This window comes from Augochlora pura, chromosome 9 (genome assembly GCF_028453695.1).
Source record: "Augochlora pura isolate Apur16 chromosome 9, APUR_v2.2.1, whole genome shotgun sequence".
Lineage (NCBI taxonomy): Eukaryota > Metazoa > Arthropoda > Insecta > Hymenoptera > Halictidae > Augochlora > Augochlora pura.
This window is the reverse complement of record NC_135780.1, coordinates 7,916,926-7,942,255: the sequence shown is the minus strand read 5'-3', so window position 1 is coordinate 7,942,255 and position 25,330 is coordinate 7,916,926. Positions and strand designations below refer to the sequence as shown.

Below are 25,330 nucleotides of genomic sequence, written 5' to 3'. Positions count from 1 at the left end.
CATTTTTAACGATTCATTAAATATAAGGCAATTTGATCACGTACAAATTACTTTGAAAAATGATGCAGCAATTATTAGTAATGACCTAGCATCATCATTCGAATACAAAAAGCTAAAAATTCATATTTTTATCTAATACACTCCACAACTTTAAATTGCAAATCTCGACGGGTTCAAGCTTATTCATATGATCATAAATACTTGATCAAAATAAAAAATAACCATGTGAAATACATTGCGATGAGGTGAAAGAACGAAATGAGAGATAATTTCTCGTCTAAAACTGAAATTTTCACAGCTGCACGCCATTTCGGCGATATTCGCTAAACACGCGCTCGTTCGGATACTTTGAAACCTTAATGCATATACGTATATCTCAATAAGCAGGCACGCTATTTGCAAATGTCAAACGACGTTTAATCGAGCTAAAGTTAAGCGTCTTGCTTAATATAGTATAGGTTTATAGTATAGTATAATACCATATAGTATAATATTTACTATAGTCTATACTGTAGTATTATAAAAATAGCATTTCCGCCTCCTCTTTGAGAAAAGATACCACTGAGAGGGGTTTTTTTTTATAAAAATATTTATGCGTTACAAACATCGTAGGTGGCTAGCTTCGACGCAGTTCCAAACAAAACATGCGAGGCATATTTTTCCATGCTTCGACGAACCTAGCTTCAAGGCGACGTTTAAGATCAGAATTTTGAAACCACAGGGCTATTCAAGTCTGAGTAACATGCCGCTTAACAAAAACGCAGTTAACCCACCGACGAGGTGAGTACTCCACTACATATTCGTATGCATATTATATTCGCCACGTTTCTACATATTTGATAGGAGAATTGGAGAAAATTTGCAAAAGTAGTAGAAATAAAATAATCGAACCCTCTAGTCGATATGTATTTCTAAAATAGTAATCTCTCTGTCACCAAAAACTATAATTATACATATGTAAAACTTTACTGTTGTTTTTTCTATGCACACGTGACCCAAACAAAATGGTGTAAGTTAAATTTATCCTATATCTTATTTCCTTTGTGCGAGAAACCTGACAAACAGAGTGTCCATCAATAGGCGTCGTTTCAAATAACTGCTAAGCAAATTTAAGTAATTTTAACTAAATTTTCTTTAAGCTTTCTATTAAAAAATATTAAAATAACCTTGACAAAATGAGTAAAAAACCAAATGAAGTGTTTATAAAGTTTATCAATATCTGCAAAAGTAACAGAGATATTTAGGTGACCCCCTTCAGGTGGGACACTCTGTAAAACCGCGAAACACGCGCTGTCGCTGCTTCTAATTTTTATGCAATTGTGTTAAATACAATATAAAGGTATCAGGTATACTTTCGCACAAAAACTTGTAAACCTGTCAATGTAGCAAAAAGTATTAAGTCAATTGCAAATATAAGTATTCATTGTTACAGTGACCAAAATGTCTGGGATGAATTCGATGAAAGCATACCCATGTCTACGTACCTGGTGGCCTTCATAATTTCAGATTTCAGTAATCTGACGGTGGGTAACTTCAGTGTCTGGGCTAGGCCGAATGCTATAGATCAAGCAAAATACGCAGCCACGATTGGTCCAAGCGCCCTCCAGTATCTTTCCGATTTATTCAAACAAAAATATCAATTGCCGAAAATGGACATGGTAGCAGTGCCTGATTTCGACGCCGGCGCGATGGAAAATTGGGGATTGATCACTTACCGAGAATCGCGAATGTTGTACGATCCGAGTACGTCTTCCGACATTGCACAGCAGAGCGTTGCTTCGGTGATAGTTCACGAATTGACCCACATGTGGTTTGGAAACCAAATTACACCTGAATGGTGGAGCTATTTGTGGTTGAGCGAAGCGTTCGCTAGGTATTTTCAATATTTCGGTACTGCCCAGGTAATTTCTAAATTCTCTAATGAAATTCAATATGAATATTAATATTCTGCTTCGCTATAATTAGACTGCCGATCTTTAAATCGAACGAAAATTGCAAACGAAAATTGTTTGCATTGATTCTACAGAATAATAATTCGCTGAAGAAGTACTTGTTCTTGCAATAGTTCGAGAAAATTGAAAATGGTACAATGTACTGTTCTATATTTCGTTTAATCATTCCTGACATAACTGTATAGTAGTATCCGCTGTCTAATTATAATTATAATTACAAATGAAGTATGAACTAAAATTAGAATATTTAAACAATGACATTAGTAGGTACATAAAAAATTGCGCTCACTTTCAATCAGTTTTCAATCGAAAGTAACTCTAAACTTTCAATTATTTAACTAAACTCAATATTTACTACCTAAACTATTTTTACAATACCGCTTCTCTTAATAATTATAATGATTCCAATATTTCTGGATAACTTATCGACGACGGTAAGAAGTAAAACAATTTGTAATTGATGTAACAGATCGAGAAATCGTGGAACATGGAGGAACAATTTGTTGTGGAACAGTTTCAAACTGCTATGGCAGCTGATGGCGTCGAATCATCTGAACCAATGACGAGAAAAGTACAAACTTTCACACAACTAGCCGGAATTGGGGATACTATTACGTACAACAAAGGAGGAAGCATTGTGCGAATGATGAGTCTTGTTTTCGGCAACGATATATTCGTTGCGGGATTGCAAAATTATCTGCAGAACAAGTAATATGATCATTCATTACAATTACGTAATGTGTGCAGTCTATTAATAATTACCATTACTAGACTGCGAATATTTATGCATCCAATGCGCGCGTAAATTTATGAAATAATAGAATGCATTTACATCTTCTGAAGCGAATGACGACTTCTAGCTTTTCTTCAATGATTCATCTAATGAGGGAAACTAATTCTGGCATCCGTTCAGTTTCTATAAAATAAACTGACAAAATATGAAATTGCAAAAGGATCCGCTGTTTAATAATGATATTTCTCTTTAATATGTTTACATTCTTTAATCTCTTGATTTACACATCTAAATAAAGAAGAGATTCTAAATATAGAAGAGATTAATAGATTATGTTTATATCGTGATCACAAATCTGTCTCGATGTTATAATACAAGTGGTTAAAAGTAATTGATAATTGAATCTCGGACGACGGATCATTTTTACAACTACACAACTCACAATACACAGCATATAGACAGTATAATTATTGTAAATTAACAGGTTAAATTAACGGGCTTTTCGATTTTAATAACTGTAATTTATCGGAAATAATTTATTTAAAAATGCATTGGCTATGTTTGACCTATTCATTTTCTTCGTAACTACATGCACAGAAAGATCGCAAAATATTAGTAAGTAACAACGGTAATATTGTTAATCTCAGTAACATGATTCGAATAATATTAGTAGATTACACAAAAAATTATTTTTATCAATCATAAGAAATAGAAGTGAAATAAAAACAAGATTCCTTCTTTAATGATTCCGTTGAGACTGAAACTAGCTATTGTTTCAAAATACACTAAGGAAAATTACACAACTTTTTTTAAAAACGCACTGCAATTCAAATTTTCATTAAAAATACATCCTGATTAAAAATTCTAGTATAATTTAAAACGTTCGTAGTGTGGAGTTAATTAATATGTGTTCTAAATTAACTACTATGTATTCATAATAGGTCGAAGAACCTCGAAGGAATGAGGCGAGAAAAGACTTAACGATTATTGAATTAGAACTACGTCTTATTATATGAGAAATATTCTCTCTCTCTCTCTCTCTCTCTCTCTCTCTCTCTCTCTCTCTCTCTTTCACGCTCTGCCTTCGCCGTTTGCCGTTAAATTCCTCGATTCTCTTCCTCTGTCATACTTACACTTTTCCGCTTGTTTCACCTGTCGTTATCAATCAAACTGTCACTTCCAAACATTCGATCTAACACGATATCACACACAGTTACGCACTCACACGACTTGCCTGTTTCGATACTTATCGACAGTATAATCGAATCCGTCTGTATTAAATTCTAATTCCAATCCAAATAACTATTAAAGATTCTTGTATAACTTCTTGTAAAATTCGTAGCTTAATATACCATATATACATATACATACGTACTGTACCATTCGAACCTATGAATACAGTGACTAACAAACGGATGCATGCTTCACGTAAAAATTAACTTATGTTATCCCCGTCTTTATAAATGAACACAATATAACATAATATGATATACGTCTTTCGCAGTAAAGAAAAGAAGGTGGCGGAACCAGAGAATTTGTGGACAGAATTACAAACCGAGGTCAATCGACGAAACAGGAAACTCGTTGCCCCAGTGAACCAAATTATGTCTACTTGGACAACGCAAGCCGGGTTTCCAGTTTTAAATGTCGTTATTGAGAATGGTAAAGCCTCTGTTCGGCAAAGTCGATTCCTGTTGAGAAATTTGAAAGCGACTCCCACGAATTCTACGTGGTGGATACCGATCGCGTGGACCAGCCAAAGCAAACCAAATTTCACTAGGGTGAATGTGACACACTGGATTAGCAAAGCGCAAGACACCCTTAATTTGGGAACTGGTGATGAATGGGTAGTGCTAAATGTTCAATCAGCTGGTGAGTAGCTTATGAATTTTCTTTTTATTTCAAACAATCTTGTCGTTGCGTCTATTACCAAATACCTTTACCGTGTTATGTACGGAGATTACTCCCGACGTTTTCTAGCTCCTTCTTGAGGATTTACGTTAGCTAACGTCGGCAGGAAGCAAGGTCCCGCGATCATAATACAAAAATGTTTAGTCTTCCAACGAACGCCAGCCTAAAGGCTGGGGACCACCTGTGTCACCGTATCATCCGCGGTGTAGGCCCCCACGATTCAAACATAAAAATGTTTAGTGTTCTAATGGACGCCAGCCCAAGGGCTGGGACCACCTGTCACTGTATCATCCGCGGGATGATCTTGTCACGTAGACCCAGTTCCCACTACTAAATTTTGTAGTTCAGCCGCCTATAAAAGGGCTAAGATTTTTCTTCTCATCGGGCAGTTTCAAGTCAAATCACGACGACGAGACGTAGCAAGATCGGTCCGAGTTCTCTTTCAAGCATATAATAACCTAGTACGATTACGAGGTAGTTAGCCCCCGCCGACTTGGTGCGAAAACCAGGGAACGTGTCTTAGGACTGTCGCGAAACCTACACTACACTTGCACACTTGCAATAGACTGAATTTGTTACATTATATTGTTGCGGACTTCGGGAACCTCGTCCGGTTCTCGTCGCCCCGTTTCACGAGTTCGCGGCATTATTAACAATTTATTTCCACTTTCGTTTATACAATACAATATATCGGATTATTAAATTCAATATCAAGATCGCTGTCAGTTCGCTGTCAAATCGCAACTGCCAAAGTTCAGCTCGCTCGGAAGACCCTGAACCATTTTGCCGTCTTTTATTTCAAGGGAATTCCAAGGCGGCATCGGTCATCCATCCGGTGTTCGTAACAATATTAACTTTACTTGCAATTCAGTGTACAAATTATTTCATTCCATTTCCCAGTTCGAGTCAGTTGTTGGTAACGATCCCACAAGGATACACCTTTGCCGCTCGAGGTGTATCGATTAATATTTCTTTCTTGAAGTTACGAGGCCAATTAGAAGCAAACCAAAAACCCATTACCCAATCAGTGGCGACCCGTTGATGAAATAGGCAACGGCCAGTCCACGCAATATCCAACTAGTGGCGACCCGGTGATGAAACAGGGATCGGTCAGTCCACGCATTCTTTTCAAAACATCCGCAAAACTCATTTACCTCCGGCTACTTGTGCAAACAGGCCCTCGGCTCGTAACATGTACAGAAATGTTCTATATTATATTGCAAAAATAAGTAGAAATATTTTGTTGTAAAATGAAGTTCATTTTACTATTAGAAACTTACGTGTCCTGTGTACACTTCCCACAAATTGAGACACAGCGGTAACACGAATGCATCTCTATTTCTCCTTCCGACGTATTTATTCACGATATCATTATTTATCACAAGATCTTCTACTGGAAAGTATGATATACTTCACAATTATGACCTTATAGGTAATTAGCTGATTATATTAATCTCCTATCTGTTACACACGTGATAATTGGCAGATGTCCTCTTAAAATATCAAATTCTGGTAATTAATCAAATTGATCTGGATTTAAGTTTTCAGACTCTAGATAATACGTAGATCAGTATTGATAAAATATCGATACTTCAAGATCTGTAGTGGGAACGAAAGATGGTCAAGTCAGTTACTGAATGTAGTATTGTGTTACTTCATTCCGAAAAATGTAGAATTAGCCTAGGTATAAACACACAGTTTTAAACGTAAAGAAAAACAATCAAATATATTCAAACTGTTATAAATACTATATAGATTTGTTGAACTATGGAAAAGTATTGATATCACGTGTTTAATGAATTGCAAATATATTTTAGATTATGAATGATAGGAAAACTATTTTATACGTATATTATTTCAAATTTAAATTTCATTTCATCCCTTGCTAATAATTCCAACGAAATCAGTTGACGTTGATAGAAGCTGTTAATATTTAAAATGTGCGCAAATAGCAGTTCTCCACGAATTTCGACAAAAAACTGATAATTTTAAAATCACATATATAATTGATCGAGAACTAGAAAATGGATATTTTCAATTTTCGATGTAATTTCATTTTTCTTATTATCTCAATCAATTACAATCTAAAAGTATTCGATTAAATGTCTCACAAACGTTTGTGTTTGATTCGATTGTCATGATTGAATCGTCAATCGATTCAATTCAGTTGTCATGAAAAATACATTCGTCATCTTTTAACTTACGTAAACTAAACTTTAACATTTGATAAGAAGTTCATTGTATTTCTCTTGAATTTTGATAGGCTACTACCAATCCCACTTCTTATAAAATAATGTCAGGCTTAAGTACTCGATAAATTTAGAGATATATAAGGAATGATTGGATCAGTGTATGTAGTCCTCGCTTTCTAGTCAAAACAGTAATGACTGTTTTCAATCAAATCGTCAAAACTGTCTAAATTAACGTAGTGAAAATTGGACTGTTGATAATTATTCATATGCCACCATGAATACTTTATGTGTTGTTTTATTGTTATTTGGTTTTACTTTATCCAGCCATGAAAGTCAAGCCACAGCCATCGATAATCATAAATCAGAAGGTAGTCAAAGATATTATTAATGATCGTGTTTAAGTTCCTTAATTACAAATATTAAGATTGTTGCAAGATCTTACTATCCTTTCTTAAGAAATAGCACATGGTAACGAGGACGGTTAAAGAACATTTCTGATCGCATAATTTTATTCGACAATTTTAAAATGTAGTTATAAATAATGAGCGAATTAATCATGGCGATACAAGAGACTGATATCATTTTACTAAACAGTGTCACTACTCAGTTAATTTGTCTAACTGAAACTTGTATTTTTTTGATTGATTAAACTATGGTGTAGAAATTGACTGATAAATTGCTGACATTATAAAAAAAAACTGAAATTAAAAAAAGTATTTCTTCTAAAATTCCAAGATTTTAATTGGTGCAAGAATCTGTTTCTCTATTATAAACATTTTTCAGGGACGAGACAGGAAATTAATGCTTTAAAATAATTTACTTCAGAGATTGTTGTTGTCCTGCATCATTGCTTTCTATAATTATTCTAATTGCGAATCGTTTTCACAGGTTTCTACCGGGTTAATTACGATAATAACTCTTGGTACCGTATCATTGACACCTTGAATAGCAACAATTACCAGACCATAGGCGTTGTTAACAGAGCAGCTATTATTGACGATGTATTGAATTTGGCAAGAGCTGGTTTGTTGAATTATAAAACAGCTTTGGATTGCTTAGGGTACATCAAACACGAAACGAATTATTTGCCTTTCAAGTCTGCCTTTTCTGGATTAACTTATCTTGATCGACGTTTTTCTGGCAACGACGAACATTACAAAGAACTTAAGGTTCGTTTCATAATTATTTAACTAGAATTTTGCATGTGTTTTACTTGTACGTATACCGTCAAAAGTTAAGAAACATATTACACAGATGTGTATTCTCGGATGTAGTAAACCTTCTTAACATACCATAAATATTTATATTGTGTCACTGAAAATATCAATTTAAATTTCTTATAATTCCTTAATTCTTTATCTTTTATTTGTGCTTTTTTTATTATTTTGTTTATTTATCGTATTCATTGAATAAAACAATGTTACAATGTAAACAATGAGCTATGCACTACACTATAATACGTATTTTTAACATGTATAGTGATATTTTAAATATATATATAATATTTTGCAGGATCTTGTATTAGTCCTTATCAACAATTTATATGAAAATCTTGGTTATGTGGACCGTCAAAACGACGACAGATTAACGGTATTATTGAGAAGCGAACTAAATAAATGGGCTTGCAATTACGGTCACAAGGGATGCACAAAATATTTCATAGAAGAATTTCAAAAATGGAGAACAAGTAATATATTAAAGTAAGGAAATGCAGAATTTTTTTGATCGATACACAGTAGTCTATTTGATCAAATTATTTCATTTCGCTGAACGTATATATTAATAACTATATTGGGAATTTCTATGCATTTGTGCAAAATTGTGAAATACGAGAAAATGTTGAAATTAAGTTCCTTTAACGATACTTCTATTTTTCTTGCACGACCTGTATATGTTTTTGTTCTATTCGCAGTATTAAGCCGAATCAAAGAGTGGTCGCTTACTGCACAGGGGTTAAGTATGGAACCAAAGATGATTGGGAACTATTGTGGAAAAAGTATTACAATTCAAATTCAGCTACTGAACAGTCAGATATAATACAAGCTCTCGGTTGCACGCAAGATTCCAGTCTTCGAGAAAGGTAAAAGTTGGAAATCTATTTTTGCAATTAAATCGTGCAACATAGATATATAACATTGAATATATAGAGCATAAAAAAATCATTCAAAAGTATATTTTTTAAACTTTCTGAGTCCAGATAACGACATACTACTGTTATACATTCGAATGTGTTATGCAGAATCATTTAATATTTTATCAAAATAACAAAAATTACTATCGCTGAAAGTTTTTCAACAGAATTATGTTCGCGTAAACATTTTCTACTTGTCTGTAATATGTAAGCTTTGAATATTTGTTTATATTTCCAGATACCTGTTAAATGCGCTCACGGATTTCAAGGAGAGCAGAATTCGCCGGCAGGACAGTATTTCCGCGTTCTCCGCAGTATCCAGTTCCGGTTATAGCGGCGCAGTATACATTTTGGACTTTGTCGAAAAGTATCACGCAAAGATTACTGAATAGTATGTATTAGTGCAAAAGACATTGGATATACATTCTTCTATAAGTCGATATTTTCATAATTTCATATTCACGATTCCAATATTTTCAATTTTAACTTCGAGATATTAGAATTTTTCTTTTAACTTTCTTATATCATATTTCGTAACATTGTTTAAGCAACTTTGGTTAAATTAAAGGCAGGACTTGTCCTGCGGTAGTATATTAATTTACAATTTTTGGTTACAATTCTTTGCCTCTAATACACAGGGTGTCTCAAAAACGCCTGATAATCCGGAAATGAGAAATATCTAAAATCATTTCAAGTAACTTTTCCCTTTACAAAATTTTTCTTCTAGACATCATTAACGAGTTATTAACGGAAAACATGAACCAATGAGAAAGAAACTCCGCTAGCATTAGGACAACGAACCCAGTTCCGCTCAGTCGTCTCACGTCAGCGATACTTGCCTCTCATTGGTCAATGTTTTTCGTTAATAATTCGTTAACAATGCCTCGGAGGAAATTCTTGTAAAGGAAAAAGTTACTTTAAATGTCTCCAGGTATCTTCCATTTCCGGATTGTTCGACGTTGTTGGAATGCCTTGTCTATTGATTTTAATATATGACTTTGAAGTTAAAGCTACACCAGTGTTCAAATATCATCTATAAGTTTGTATAAAAAATTTTCAACCTAATAATTGCGAACTTTAGTGTTAATTACTTTTACCAACGTATTTTAATCTATTCACTTTAATAAATGTTATAATTACCGTTTCAGAAATAGTTTGTAGTGAAATATTACGGTTGTCAGAATTGTAAGGTACTAAATATTATTTACTGCATTTATTTACAATATTGCCGCATTTGTTGCAGTTTCAATGGAACTGAAAACATCGCCAGCATTTTGTCGACAGCGTCTCAAGGCTTCTCGACGCAGGAAGCGGTTGATAAATTCGAGAACTTAATCAAGACTCATCAAACGGAATTCAAAGACATTTTGAGCTCTCTTAATAAATCTCTTGAAATTGCAAAATATGAATTGCTTTGGTTCAAAAAGTACAATAACGATATAGTATCTTGGATAATAAGCTACAACAAGGAAAATGGCACTGATTCAAGACTGTCCGATTACCGCTTGCCAGAAAAATTAGTACCGTTGGCATACTCGATCCATATGAGGCCATTTATCAATGCATCCGAAAATGTATTTACATTCAAAGGAGACGTCGACATTACAGTGAAGGTCAAGGTGAAAACAGACAACATTGTTTTGCATTGTTTGACAGACATTACGAAAGCAGGTGTAGTAGTCTCCGTTGAGGGCAAAAATGTTGCTGTTGTGAATATAGATCCAGACAAAACTTACGATTTATTGAAACTAAAACTGGAAAAAGAGTTGACCGTCGACCAGATTCTAAATATTCACATTCCGTTCAATGGCACAATGAATGACAAAGGAAAAGGATTTTACCGCAGCTGGTATACGACAGACTCCGGTGAGAGAAGGTAATTGTTTAATTGTATACAACATTAAACTAGGTTGTCTCAGAAATGTTCGAACGGAATATCATTGGAAGACACTTCATCCTTATCGAAAATGTCCTGCACGGATTTTTTTTTCAAGTTATTACCGAAAACCACAGGTCAATCATAGAATACTTATTACGAAATAATTTAGACATTTTTATATCCGCCATTTTGCCTTTTCATCATTCTTTGTTTTTAACGTTATGATTCATCTAAAATGTTGAATGAATTTATTAAGCATTATTTTTAAAAATCACTTCTGAACACATAACAAGTTTACTTGATTCCGTAGTTTAACATTCACTCATGACTAAATATTATTTTCTGCCTGATCTTGTATTCTATGAATGAACCTATCTATAAACAAAATGTATTATGTATATTCATTTTATTCCGTTTTGTCTCGATTACGATAGATTTATGTGAATAAATCTATTTACGTGACACAATTAATTCATATAGTCGAGGTTCTATTGTAGTTTCAAGGAACAACAAGATAATATCCCCTATCATTTTTAAATAATATGGAATCTGGAATACATGTAAGCTCTTTCTATGTTTGTCAGATGGTTAGCCACTACTCAGATGGAGCCAGTGCATGCTAGAAAAGTATTCCCCTGCTTTGACGAACCAGCTTTGAAAGCAACTTTTGATATGAAGGTCACCATACAGGAAGAATACGGTGCAATCAGTAATACACATATGGATACTGTAATCAGGCACCCGTACGTAATTTTCTTCACTAAACTTTCTAATATCAACAATGATTTCAAAATGTTATTAAGAATCCATTTCGGAATGAAATCGTTTGAAGGATTTCACATTTTGATCTTTAGAAACAGTTAAAAATTTATTACAAGTTTTCAATCTGAAATACTCGTTAACACTTTGCAGTCGAAGCCATTTTAAGTGGAAATCCAAAATATATGTTTAGGCTTGTAGCGTTGCCATTTTATACAACCTGGAGCATTTGATATATTATGGAATTGAATCTTGTCACTCGTTGAACAGTTAACAGCTCTTAACAATTTTCTAAATATCAATGAAAACGATAAAAATTATTTTGAAACGTGGCACGTTCATTTTTAGCGGCGCCTTAGAGTCGCCACTCGACGGCAAAGGGTTAATTACTAAAATATAATTTCGTGGAATAGTTCGTTGTAGTAGACCACGATGAAAATAGCTGCTATCCAATTATGTACGCAGTTCTTATTCTTGCGATAATTACATTTTTATGGATACTTAATTTTACCATAATAAATATCGTTTAATTTTTCTGTTGCATTATAGAGACAATTATAAAACAATAACATTTAAAACAACGCCGGCAATGTCCACCTATTTGGTGGTTCTAGTCGTCTCCGATTTCGAAGGTGTATCTAGTTACGAAAGGTACACGGTCTGGGCCAGATCAAATGCAATTCATCAAGCACACTATGCTTTGTCAGTTATGCGGCCACTTGTGAAATTTTACGAAGACAATCTGGATATCTCGTATCAACTTGCAAAGCTCGATATGGTAGCGCTACCAGACTTTGTGTCTGGTGCAATGGAAAATTGGGGTGTACTAACTTACAAAGAAAGGAACTTATTATATTTGGATATTGACTCCACGCTACCATCGAAGCAGGCCATAACTAATGTTATATCGCACGAAATCGCTCATCAGTGGTTCGGAAACATGGTCAGCCCTGCCTGGTGGTCATATACCTGGTTGAACGAGGGTTTCGCTAGATATTTCCAATACTTCGCAACTGACACCGTAAGGCTCGAACGTATTAATTCAGTTTTGAACTGATTTTAGAAAGAATCTTAACACTTTACCAACCGGTCATTCGACCATTAATGCCATTTTAGGGTACTTAATTCTACTAATATTTTCCAATTTTCATAACATTAGCATTAAACAATATTTATTTCATCTATTTTACTTATTTTATGCATCACAAAAGGTATCTAATATTTGAAAAAATGTATAATAATATCCGAACTACAGTAGGACATTCTAACTCTTTTACTTCAATAATAGATAACAAATTGTTGGCTAGCCTATAAAAAACCAATTTATAGACTACCGGTCGGTAAAGTGTTAATGAAATCAAACAATTTGAGAATTATTTTTGTGTTTCGGAAAAAATTTTTATCGTTATTATTTATAAAAAATACTTTTATCGTTCACTACCCGATGATCAAGTAATATTTAGCTATTATTAAACTAAGCGTAAGCTTCGAAAAACTAGCTGTTGAAAATAATAAACTGATGATTAGTAGATTTGTTGGTCGTTTACACAGATGTAACTAATTACTGATTATTGGTATTACTATAACTGATGAAAAAAAATATTTCTAATAGGTAATGAAAGATTGGTCCCTCGAGTCTCAATTCGTAGTGGACCATCTTCACACAGCTCTTAATGATGACAGTTCTAACACCAGCCACCCCATGACACATGATGTCAACAGTCCAGGAGAAATTCAAGGAATGTTTGATACAATATCTTATGCTAAGGGCGCCAGCGTGATAAGAATGATAAGGGCGACATTTGGTGATGCAGTATTCTACAAGGCTCTCTCGAAATACCTCAAAAAACAGTAAGTCATAAATTAATTCAACTGTTTATTGATTTTGTAACAAAATGATGTCTAGTTGTCTCTGTGCAAAAGATTCTGTCGAGATAAAAACTAATAACATATCACTTGATCCAATACTAAAAGAGCCCTGAAAGCTAAAACTAACATTTTACAGTAGTGTCATCAGTTCGTTCACAACATAGAAATATTCGCAAATAATTACAGAAAATGATATCTCAAAACTATACAGAAAATTCGTTTTTTTTTTGTTTTATTAACAAAAAGTGTCTTATTTAATGCCTTATATAATTTTCGAAAGTATGGAACCTATGTATAAAAGCTTTTCTATCCAAAACAAATATAATCTTCATCTCGCTAATTTTAATTCATGTTGTGTGAATTAACTTAAGCGATACGTAAAAGCTTCTTCAATCATTTGAATTTTGTAGAGAATACGGTGTAGCCACGCCAGAGAATTTGTTCGATGCTTTCAAAGAAGAGATCTCTGATGCTAATATGAAGAATTCGATACACGATATCATGAATTCGTGGACTAGACAAGCTGGTTATCCTGTGATAAATGTTATGTTGCGTTACAACGAATTGAAGTTAAGTCAAAAGAGATTTCTAATGGATGGGAACGACTTTGATACGAAGGAAATAATATGGAAAGTTCCTATTACGTGGACAAATGTAAGAGAATCGAATTTCTCGGATACAGTGCCAAAGTATTGGTTGAACAAAGCGGCTGAAACTATCGATCTACCGAATAAAGAAACAGATTTATTCATATTTAACATTAGACAATCGGGTGAGTAAGAAATAACGAATTCATTGTCTCCAACAAAGGTTACGCTGTTACATTTGTCATTTGCATTTTTGCTAGTCTCGTGCAGTTCATTTCTTCTACTCCTTACTTAATCTTTGGGCTAAAATATTTTTAAAACTTCAAATTAATATTTCGTTTCAGGTTACTATCGTGTAAATTACGATTATACATATTGGCAGCGAATAATTAAATTCTTAAAATCCGATGACTATTACAAAATACACGAAATCAATAGAGCTATGATCATCGATGATTTAATGAACTTTGCTAAGGCAGGCGATATTGATTACGACACCGCTTTATCTGCAACACAGTATCTGGTCAACGAAACTAGCTACGTTCCATTCAAAGCATTCTTCACAGGATTGACCCATCTACGTAGACACATGGAAGGCAGGGATGCATATGGCGCTTTCAAAGTACGATACTAATTTTACAACAAATTTTCCATCTTAATACTCTATTTTCCTTATTTTTGTTCTCTTATCGTAAGTTGCTCCACATATTCTTACAATGCTCGAGAAAATTCATATTGGAGAATGATGCAACATTAAACATTTATTCCACCTGCACTGCAGTAACAATTCACTATATTCGTGGTATGCATTTTATATCACGACATTTGTTTCCAAAGAGCTAAATATAATACTTCTCCAAAATGTAGAAGTGAGAAAATTATTACGAAACAAAATTGATAATGACATTATTGAAACTATTTTTATTACTACTTTCGTTGTAAAAGTCTTTTAAAGTAAAGAGATCATTTCTTTAAAATACGCATATAACTAAAACCTTTTTTTCTTAAGAATACAAAGAACAAAGTAAATTGCGATGATTGCAGTAAATCAGCACTGTAAGGATAAATATTTATCCGGATATTTTATCGTTATCACATTATATTCGTATTTGTAATGAGTTTACATCGCGAATAAATAAAAAAAATGTATCATTGTCATGGATGAAATCGTTTATTACAGACATACGTAGCAGCAATCATCACTCCGATATATGGACGATTAGGTTTCACTGATAGCCCCAAAGATTCACACACAACGCGACTTTTAAAAATACAGCTTCGAAAATGGGCTTGCGAAATGGAAGTTGGAGATTGCCAAACTACTGCTACAAAATTGTTCCTTGAACCATAGTTAGTATTCGATATAGTTGTAACATCTTGATATGAAAAATATGCCCAAGCTGAAATCGATACAAATACATTTCAATGAACCTTAATTACAGCATTCCACCGAATTACCGCAGCACCGTCTATTGCATGATAGCTAAGACAAACACGATTGAAAACTGGAAAACATTGATGGAGCAATACATGACAACGACTATGGCTTCGGACAAAGCATTAATTCTTCAGTCTCTGGCCTGTACAACGGAACCGAAATTCCTCGACGAGTAAGTTTACTTTTAACGATTTTATTTACATTAATTACAAAGGACAAACTATAAACGTTTATTATTTCGAATCAAAGATTACTTCAGAAAGCTATAAGTATGGACTTGGAAGTACGAAAAGAAGACAGCACTAGCGTATTTTCTTACGTGATCGCTGCTAGTCTAGAAGGAGTTGACGCTGTGATGAATTTCATTGAGAAGAACTATGATAAGATGGTCGACTAGTAAGTAAAAGGTTTTGATATAATGAGTGAAATACCTATGTGAAGTACCATGTAGTTATTATTTTACGATGCACTGTTAACAGCTACGGTGGGAATTCGGAGATCGCGAGTATCGTTAAATCAGTAGGGAAGCGAGTGACGACTGATGAACTCTATTCAAAGGTAGGCCACATACGTTTTAAGTTAATTTATCGTGAAGCCAGGAACACTAATTATAATTGCTTCATTTCTTTAATACGATCAAATACACTTACAAATGTAGCAATGTAACTATTTGATGCAATTTTAGAAAACATTTCGTAGATAATCAATTTATAAAAACTGTCGTCTAGAAAAATTTGGATGTTAATATAAATAGTTAAAATAGAACTCCATTTATGGATTCAATCGAACAACAAATTAATTTCTGAAATGATAACAGTAGATTGCAATATGATCATATAATAAGACTTCAGCAAAACACTGTTCACTACACTGAACGTTGTCCACAATTTCGTTCCATTAAAGGGAATTCAGAGAAATGGAGTTCTGATTTATAGGGATAGAACTATTTTTTTGACTAAAACGTTTTCTATTACTATTAATATCTTAATTACTGTTAATTTTTGACTAAAAGCTTTTCGATTACTGTAAATTATTATATCTAATAAGATAAGTATTTACTTTGAAGAATAAGTTACTTTGCGAAAAAAAAAATTAAAGTTATTAAAAATCCTACAAAAACAATTCTTAGGTACTCGGATATAAAAATTATAGTAAATAAACTTCTATAATATTCTGTATTAAACCCCGATACTAATTCAGACTCACCTTCAACTAAATCAAAAAGGTGTTCGATTTAACTCAATTAATATTCTAATAAAAAATATTAAATAAACAGGAAATAAATAAACAATAAATCTAACCTTATCCTGAAATTTAATAAAATCAACTAAATTATATCTTTCAATTATTCAAATTAAATTAAATACTATTAAAAATAACCTAACTTCATAAGAAATAGATTGAGCAATTGAACGAACAGCCCCTAATAAAGAATAATTTGAATTTGATGCCCATCCTATTAATATTACAGGATAAACATTACAACCGAATAAACTTAATAAAAATATACTTCCAAAATTTATATAAAAATTATTAACATAAAATGGACAAACTAATCAAAAACTCATTGATAAACATAACATAATTATAGGTATAATTAAATAATACCCTTTATTAACCTTTTCAGGAAAAAAAAAATCTTTATTTAATAATTTAATTACATCTCTAAAAGGCTGCAAAATACCCAAAATCCCTACCTATTAGAGCCCTTACGATTTTGAAAAAGTAAAGACTTATCTTTTTGAAGAAACAAAGAAAAGCATTTCACTTTGGTTGTTTACAATAACTATTGGAGAGTGAAACTTATTTCAGTTGCTCGTAACAGTTACTCGACATAAAAATTGTTTTTGAATCTCAAACACAAGCGAATATCAAGCAATGCTTGATACTGTCGCGAGCAATCAAAATAAGCTTCTCTTGATAATTGTTATGAACAACCAAAATAGAATTTCAGTAGTAACTGTCGGTATCGTAAAACGCTTTTGGTCAATCGTAGTCGTTATTTTAATCATGTGGTTGGTAACAATTTTGTTTTTTTTTTAAAAGCTTATAAAGAATATCCGACTTTTATCTCTAATTATATCTTCTAAATAGAAGACAGTCATTTTCAAAATAAATTTCAATTACAGTACATCAAACTTACTACTTGGTTAAACGGAAAGGAAAAGAATGGCATTTTTAGTTCTGCTAAAAATGTTGCTGATAACGAACACAAATGGGCTGAGGAGTTCATTCCACAAATCCACCGTTGGATGGGAGTTAATTATCCAGAAAAAAGCTATCGTTTACCGAAATTGTATACGCCATTGAAGTATAATGTCTCTATATCCACGAATATCGCAAAAGGAGAATTCGAGTTTAATGGAAAAGTGCAAATAGAAATGAAATCTGAGCAATCTACGTCGCGTATAGTAGTTAACAGTAATGAACTGATCATAACGAGACCGGTAAAGGTCTATAATAGCAAAGGGAATTTAGCAATTGGTGAAGAATTGGAGGTATTGGGTAAACCCTTCCTAAACGAAGAATCCGAAACGTTGACGGTGTTTTTGGAGAAAACCATATGCAATAAAATTATTATTCTGGAGATTGAATATAGTGGTACCTTGAATGACGATATGGTAGGCTTCTATCGCAGCCACTATAGAGATAGTAAAGGATACGTACAGTAAGTAAAACTAATTTACACCGTTGAGTCGGTAATTCTGCGTAGCTTAAAATTATAGTAAAGAAAGTATATATGATGCTGTTTAAAAAACGCAAAATCATCTCTGCTTGGAAAAATTATACGTTTCAATCACGTTTACATCTACACGTTATTATTTTTACACCGATACACTTTTCTTGAAAACATATTTCAAATCGTCTAACAACTGATTCGTGCACCACCGTACATAATATTAATCATAAATTTGTTTAATATTCTAAATATCAAAAGTTACTATGAATCTGGATATTATCCCAATACATGAAAATTGTATATTCGTGTAATACTTTATTTATTTATTTTTTTTACTTACAGTTGGTTAGCAACAACGCAATTCCAAGCTACATATGCTAGAATGGCATTCCCTTGTTTCGACGAGCCAGCATACAAGGCTCAATTTATAATAAACATTGAGAGGCCTGAAAGTTACACCGCTCTTAGTAATATGCCCAGCGAAAAAGAGACGTCACCAAGGTGAGTATATTATTCTTATAATTAATTTCAATACTTTCCCACATTACAAACGCCGACCACGGAAATTGTAAAAGCGAAAATTTCTGCATTATTCAAAAGCTATCGACGACATTCTGACGACGAAATTTTATTTTAAAATTGTGTGCCTAACACAGAACGAAATGTAAATCACCATAGACAACCAACTTCAAAGAGATTTAACCGTGTCTTTTTATTACCATTATTCAATATAATTTCTCATTGCTAACAATACAATTAAATATATAGTAGACAGATAATTGTTCAAAATATAACCTGTAGAACTCGAACGGAAAGAAGCTTTTGTGAAATTCAATTTAGAAACTATCTTTCATTCGTAGATATGCACTCCACAAACTGGTAATAATTGAAACGTCGTAATTAGTGTTTCAGGTCGCGTGTGGGAAACGTTTAAAGAAACTGTACCTATGTCAACATACGTTGTTGCATTTATCGTTTCCGACTTTAAGCCAGTAAGGGATGAAAATACGAATGTAACTGTGTGGAGTAGGCCCGACATGGCACTAAGTGGTGACTATGCTCAAACAGCTGCGCAACGGATGCTTGAATATTTGTACGACAAGACAGGCATAGAATACGCTTTACCGAAATTGGATTTGGTGGCAGTTCCTGACTTTTCAATGGGTGCTATGGAAAACTGGGGTCTCGCTACGTTTAGGTAAGTGATTTCGTTGATGTCTGTAGTCGTTTTATATTGATACAATATTTACGCATTTCTAATTGATAATGAGTTCCGTTAATATTTTTACAAAAAAAAAATAAAATACGATAAAATTTATTTTCCACCGCGATTCTATCTCTCAGTAAATCTATCATTAAATCAATAGAAGCATTGCAGTTTTTACTGATATTAATAAGATATATTTAATTCATTCGGTTAAGATCTATGAGATTTTATTGCTAACAAAACCTTTCAATTTGAAGTCGTTATATAGTTACGCTTTTACAGATTTATAGTGTCAGAATTGTTAATGAAAACTACCAAATAAGTGTTTAGAAACAACACAACATTATAGTATTATTATAATATTGTGATCTTCGATTTATTATATCCACGAAATAAGCAAGGCACTTGCACATAACGAAGTCACTTAACTATTAAACTTTCAAATTTGGTTAGATTCTAATTTTTAAGGGTATGCAAAAGATTTAAGTATTTAGTAAACGATTGAATTGATTGATAACTATGTGTCTGACAACTATGACGAGTAGTTGTTAGATAAGTACACGAGTGTTGTTAATATCTCGATAATAGTAATATATTTTTGTATGTAATAGATATGCAGCGACTAACATAAAATCAGCTTAATTTACATATATGTACAAAATAACTTGCCGTTGTTGTTTTGAGTTCTAACATTTTATTACTTTCCCTTCAAAAGATGTTTGCATTATTTTTAATAAGCTAAAACTCCGCGAATGACTAGTGACTGAAATGCTCATGGTGTCACATCGAAAGCGGCCTAATCTGAAGAATAATTGTTTGCAGGGAGTATGGTATTCAGTATAACAGTGCAATCACATCAGCTAAATTTAAAGATTATGTAACAACCATAATAGCGCATGAACTGACTCATATGTGGTTCGGAAATTTGGTCACCTGTAATTGGTGGCAGTACACATGGCTTAACGAAGGATTCGCCGAATATATGCAGTGGATCATTTCCGATATGGTAAAATCCTATAATTAATTTTTCATGTTCCAATAGTGTTCATAACATTTTACATTCTTCTGTTTTTCTGCTTGTCGCAGCTTCAACCTAATCATAAATTTAATGATCTCTTCGTTGTTGATGAACTACAACAAGCCATGTTGGCAGATGATTTTACAACATCGCACCCCATGAACAAACCTGTCGCCTCATCCTCTGAAATTGACAGCGTTTTCGACACTATTACGTATGGAAAGGGTAAGTGACTAGTATTCTTTTCAATTGTGTTTCTATTTTCGAAGCTAAATTCTATAGCAACTTATAGTTTTTTCATTATTAAGGATGTACAATAAATAATTGATTTTAAAACAAAAACAAATTATAGTGACACTGCCGTTTAGAAAATTCATTGTTGAGGTGTCACGGCGTCGATCAGTATTACCGGCGAAGTATGACGCTATAGGTGTGGACTGTATAAAATGTTGACTTGGAATTTCACTCACAAAAATTATTTAGCCTACTATAATACACTTTGGTCTTAGGTTTTAGAATTCCACGACAGCTCTATCGTCTGTATCTATGCTACGTGTTCTATACTATGTTCGATTCTATTATCTGTTCGATTCTCTAGCTTTTACGAAAGCTCGGTCGCAGGATAAATTTGGTTGAGGTGGAAAAAATGTCTAAGTAGGGATAGGAAGAAACTCTGTGGTAGGGGGTGGTTTCGCAACTTTTTACAGGGATTTCCTCCAGGTCTGAATGAACCGTAAAAATAGTTGCTCGCGGAACGGTCGCGAGCCTGCCTTGGGCCTTCAGGCCTCTGTCCGCGCAGCCCTTTAGAAATCCCCGAGGTTTATGATGCCAGCATTTGCTATTGCGACCGAAAACAAGAGATTGTAATGCGATAAAATATGCGTCGCGCGAAATATTAAAATTACTTGATAGTTCGGTTCCTCAAAAATAGCCTTTTACCATTACTAGCACCATAAACTGTAAATTGGTCTTCCTTATTTAAAGATCGTTCTTGAGACCCTATGTCCAGGACTCAACATTCATCTCCAACGATGTTTCACCATACTTTCACGAGTCGAACTTCTTAATGGAGATTTTTAGTAATATTCAGGATGAATGACATTTCGATTTTTTAAATCGGACTCACATTTTATTCTCTTGTCATCGATTTTGAAGGATTCCAATAACTGTAGGCGCGCAGTAGACATGAATTTTTCTTGTAAGAAACGATTAGAGTCAACGAAGATCCAATCATTATGCTGTAAAAATAATAGCACGGCAAAAGTACTTTTTGGCGTGAGATTTAAAAGTAGTTAGCGTCAGTTGGTGTTTGTCTCAATAATTATTTGGTTCGATATAAATTTTTACATTTCAGGAAGCATCAATATTGTATTCAATTCTTATTCGATTGAAACCTAATGCATGCGATTAATCAATTTACAGGAGCCAGTGTGTTGCGAATGGTAGAGCATTCATTCGGTACAGATGTTTTTCTAAAAGCAATTAATCTATATTTGTCGCGACATAAGTACAATACAACAATACCAAAAAATCTCTGGGAAGCTTTTGACGAAGTACTTACTGGAATTCGTGGCGATGGAGACGTGGTAATATCTGTCGAAGAAGTAATGGATAGCTGGACGAATGAAGCTGGATATCCCGTTGTATATGCACAACGTAATGGCCAAGAAGTACATTTAAGACAGGTATATTTCATAAATGATTCAATTTTAAATGACTAAATGATAAAAAAAAAGAACTAATGTCCTAATGCATCATCCACGTAAGGCAACTTATATAAATTGATTTTTTGTAATATTTCCGAGATTGTTCAAGATATAAAAAATTTTATCCCATAAGACATAAATGGATTCATAGATCACATCATTTGATATAAGTACATCTTGGCAGATGTAAGTTTATATTGTGTTGCATGTGATTAGTTCTGTTAAATTCATAGCCGAAACCTTTCAATTCAGTTGCTTCCATGTAATCATATGGAAATACAATTACACATTTTGACACCACATTTTGAGTGTATAGAAAATTTCTACCCACAAACGAATTCAGTTTTATAAAAGGGATACAAACGAATTGTATCAAAATCGATACCATTGATACATTTTCGTATCAAAGATTTAGTGTTTATATTCTCGACTCGTTTGATAAAAATCTGTACCTTATATGCATGCCGAAGATGCCATCGAAATTCACTAACCTTTCTATAAGCTAGATGCAATTAAAAATTAAAAGATCGGGGTTGTCCACAACTTAGAAATCTCTTAATTGTTAGAAATCGTAAGATATTAACATGATTCAATGGTTGTGGTTTGCTTTTGCATTAACGATTTTAATGAAATTTTCAGCATGCATATGAGTTAGTGAATCTGTTCAGATATTATCTAATAAACTAGTTCCTCTGACATCTAACAAAATTCAAGCCGTTTGGTCCAGTTTTGAAGGCGTCACAATATTCGTCCTGGTTACACTTCGAACTGTCTGTTGCAGGAACGATTCTCCTACGCCGGTAACGATAGTACACAACATGTTCCATTTTGGGTACCTATCACCGTAGCGACTAACGCTACAGTCAATTCCGCGCAGACATCGACAAATGTTTGGCTGGGACGGAATCCAATGAATATTTTGGTAAAACATTCCGATTGGTTCCTTTTGAATGTTCAACAAAGTGGCTTTTATCGCGTTAAGTACGACACTGATTCGTGGAACCGTCTGGTCCACGCATTGAACCAGAAAAATCATAGCGACATCCACGTAACAAACCGTGCCCAATTAATCGACGATGCTATGAATCTGGCTCGCGCAAAGATAATGTTATATGATGAGACGTTCAATTGTACCAATTACTTACGGGACGAAACGGAATATCTCCCATGGAAAGCATTCTTCAATGGGATGAACTTCTTGCTGCAACGATCCGAGGGTCGAGAAGACAATCTGAATTCTGTCATTAATTCATACATTTTGCATTTAACGTCGAACATCTACAAGTCACTTGATTTCAAGGATTCGGCTGACGACGATCATTTAAGGCAATTGAGTAGAGAACTAATTTTGAATTGGAGGTGCAAAATGGGGGATGAGAATTGCGCCAAGAATGCGAAGGACTTGTACATTCAGTTCCAAACGAATACAGTTATGAAGTAAGCATTCTTGCGTCATTACAGTCATACGGTTATGTTACTATTCATGATACAATTAGGGTAGCGAGTTATTGGATAAAAAATTCTTCCTCAATTTTTCAGTTTTTCATAGAATTGTTTCTTTATCGTTATCCCTAGCTTTTGAGATATTTTATCAGAAAGTGAGTCAAATTTCAAGTCTTGAATTTGTGCTTCATTCGCAAAAGCTAATGTAACCATTTGGTTAGTTGTGTAACAGTATTTACTGTTACACAACTAGTCAAATTCCTTTGGATTCTTCTCAAGCATAATGAACTTTATATTTATCTAACAAGACATATTAAATTTTTGTGCTCTGTTGTTTTGTTTATCCTTAAATAAAAGAGTGAGTATATCGTATGCGATAAATATAAAGTCGATTATACCAGAAAAGAATCAAAGGCACAGCAGTTGGTCAACCCACGGTAACTGGTTACATTACCATCAACTATTATACAAATAGAGAGTTTTTGCAATAGGATTTCAGATATAAAATGAAGCAATGACACAAGTATTTCAATATGTATAAATTGCCATCAACATATTACATTCGACACATAGAATGTTTATTTACATTATTATGACCTACACTTTCTAGACATCATGTATATACATGACATATATTTTTATAGTTCGCCCAATCCTATTTCGGTAAACGCGAGGTCAGCAGTTTACTGTACAATGATAAGAATTGGAGATGACAAAGATTGGAATTTCATGTGGAATCGTTACATAAAAACTGATTTCGCTTCGGAAAAGAAAACTATTTTGGACGCTCTTGGATGTACCAAAAATAAAGATATTCTAACATCGTAAGTAAAAGAACTTGTATTTTTTAAAACGTTTTCCTCGCTAATTGAAGCTTCACTTTAAATATTCAATTACCGAGATATATATTTGAGTAGTACGTATTAAGATATATATATGCGAGAGTACCACAATTTTATAATATTTAGCTCAAACTTATTTTCAATGTGAGACGTTGAAATCTCGCGTTTATTAACTCTTTGCGGTGTATTCATACATAGGTGCCATGCTGGTCGGAATTAATTGTCATTTAACGACCAGTAATACGTGATATCACTATTATGATTAAGATTTTTTAAATTTTAAATATATGTGACACAATAACATGTTTCAATTATCGCAAAGAGTTACTATCAGGTAAACATCTATAAAACGATTTCGTTTTGTGCAATAGTCTTTATTTACAAAATAATATAAGAAATCGACATAAAAATCGTGGAAATATATAGGTACGAATAAAAATATGTACTGATCATTGATGAAGGATTGCGTATTTATTGCGAATCATTTATCGACTGGTGAATGATTAGAAAATCGACACTACGTATTACGAAACCAAATAATATTCTGATATTTTAACTTCGACATCTTCCGTTGTGTCTTAGATACATTAATCGTGCATTCACGACATCTATAACTCCTGATATTCGGAAACAAGATACCAACACGGTCGTAACATCGATTTATAATGCTGGAAAAGTTGGCGTAGACGTGATGTTAGACTACTTGGTCAACAAACACAAGGCAATTTATGAATTGTGAGTATGGACACATCGTTATATGTAGATACTACAAAAGGGAAAGTATTTTAGCAAACGTGACGTTAAAGTACAAAACATACTTATGTTGCACTCTTTATTGCAAAATAGAAGACGAAATGTTACACATGATCGTTTTTGTGTTCTCAGTTATGGCGAATGGGATAGCTTTGCAAGTCTGCTTTCCAAAGTAGCATCTCGTATTTCCACGGCAGAGCAATTGCAAAAGGTATATATTTATAGTTTCT

General features: G+C 33.4%; 1 protein-coding gene across 1 annotated transcript in view; it reads left to right on the top strand.

Annotated features, from left to right (window-relative positions):
* LOC144475117 (uncharacterized) overlaps positions 1–25,330 on the top strand; it is a 51,220-nt gene that overhangs the window by 5,701 nt on the left and 20,189 nt on the right. The window contains exons 4-31 of the mRNA XM_078190697.1: positions 613–780; positions 1,433–1,901; positions 2,422–2,660; positions 4,190–4,557; positions 7,677–7,957; positions 8,301–8,488; positions 8,701–8,868; positions 9,158–9,310; positions 10,163–10,795; positions 11,383–11,541; positions 12,107–12,578; positions 13,170–13,408; positions 13,837–14,198; positions 14,358–14,635; positions 15,194–15,363; positions 15,456–15,623; positions 15,701–15,847; positions 15,931–16,009; positions 17,581–18,119; positions 18,474–18,632; positions 19,036–19,329; positions 20,161–20,344; positions 20,425–20,581; positions 21,779–22,041; positions 22,844–23,499; positions 24,150–24,329; positions 24,930–25,082; positions 25,233–25,311. Of these exons, the coding sequence (XP_078046823.1) occupies positions 613–780; positions 1,433–1,901; positions 2,422–2,660; positions 4,190–4,557; positions 7,677–7,957; positions 8,301–8,488; positions 8,701–8,868; positions 9,158–9,310; positions 10,163–10,795; positions 11,383–11,541; positions 12,107–12,578; positions 13,170–13,408; positions 13,837–14,198; positions 14,358–14,635; positions 15,194–15,363; positions 15,456–15,623; positions 15,701–15,847; positions 15,931–16,009; positions 17,581–18,119; positions 18,474–18,632; positions 19,036–19,329; positions 20,161–20,344; positions 20,425–20,581; positions 21,779–22,041; positions 22,844–23,499; positions 24,150–24,329; positions 24,930–25,082; positions 25,233–25,311 (7,405 nt within the window). The remainder of the gene's footprint in view (positions 1–612; positions 781–1,432; positions 1,902–2,421; positions 2,661–4,189; positions 4,558–7,676; positions 7,958–8,300; positions 8,489–8,700; positions 8,869–9,157; positions 9,311–10,162; positions 10,796–11,382; positions 11,542–12,106; positions 12,579–13,169; positions 13,409–13,836; positions 14,199–14,357; positions 14,636–15,193; positions 15,364–15,455; positions 15,624–15,700; positions 15,848–15,930; positions 16,010–17,580; positions 18,120–18,473; positions 18,633–19,035; positions 19,330–20,160; positions 20,345–20,424; positions 20,582–21,778; positions 22,042–22,843; positions 23,500–24,149; positions 24,330–24,929; positions 25,083–25,232; positions 25,312–25,330) is intronic.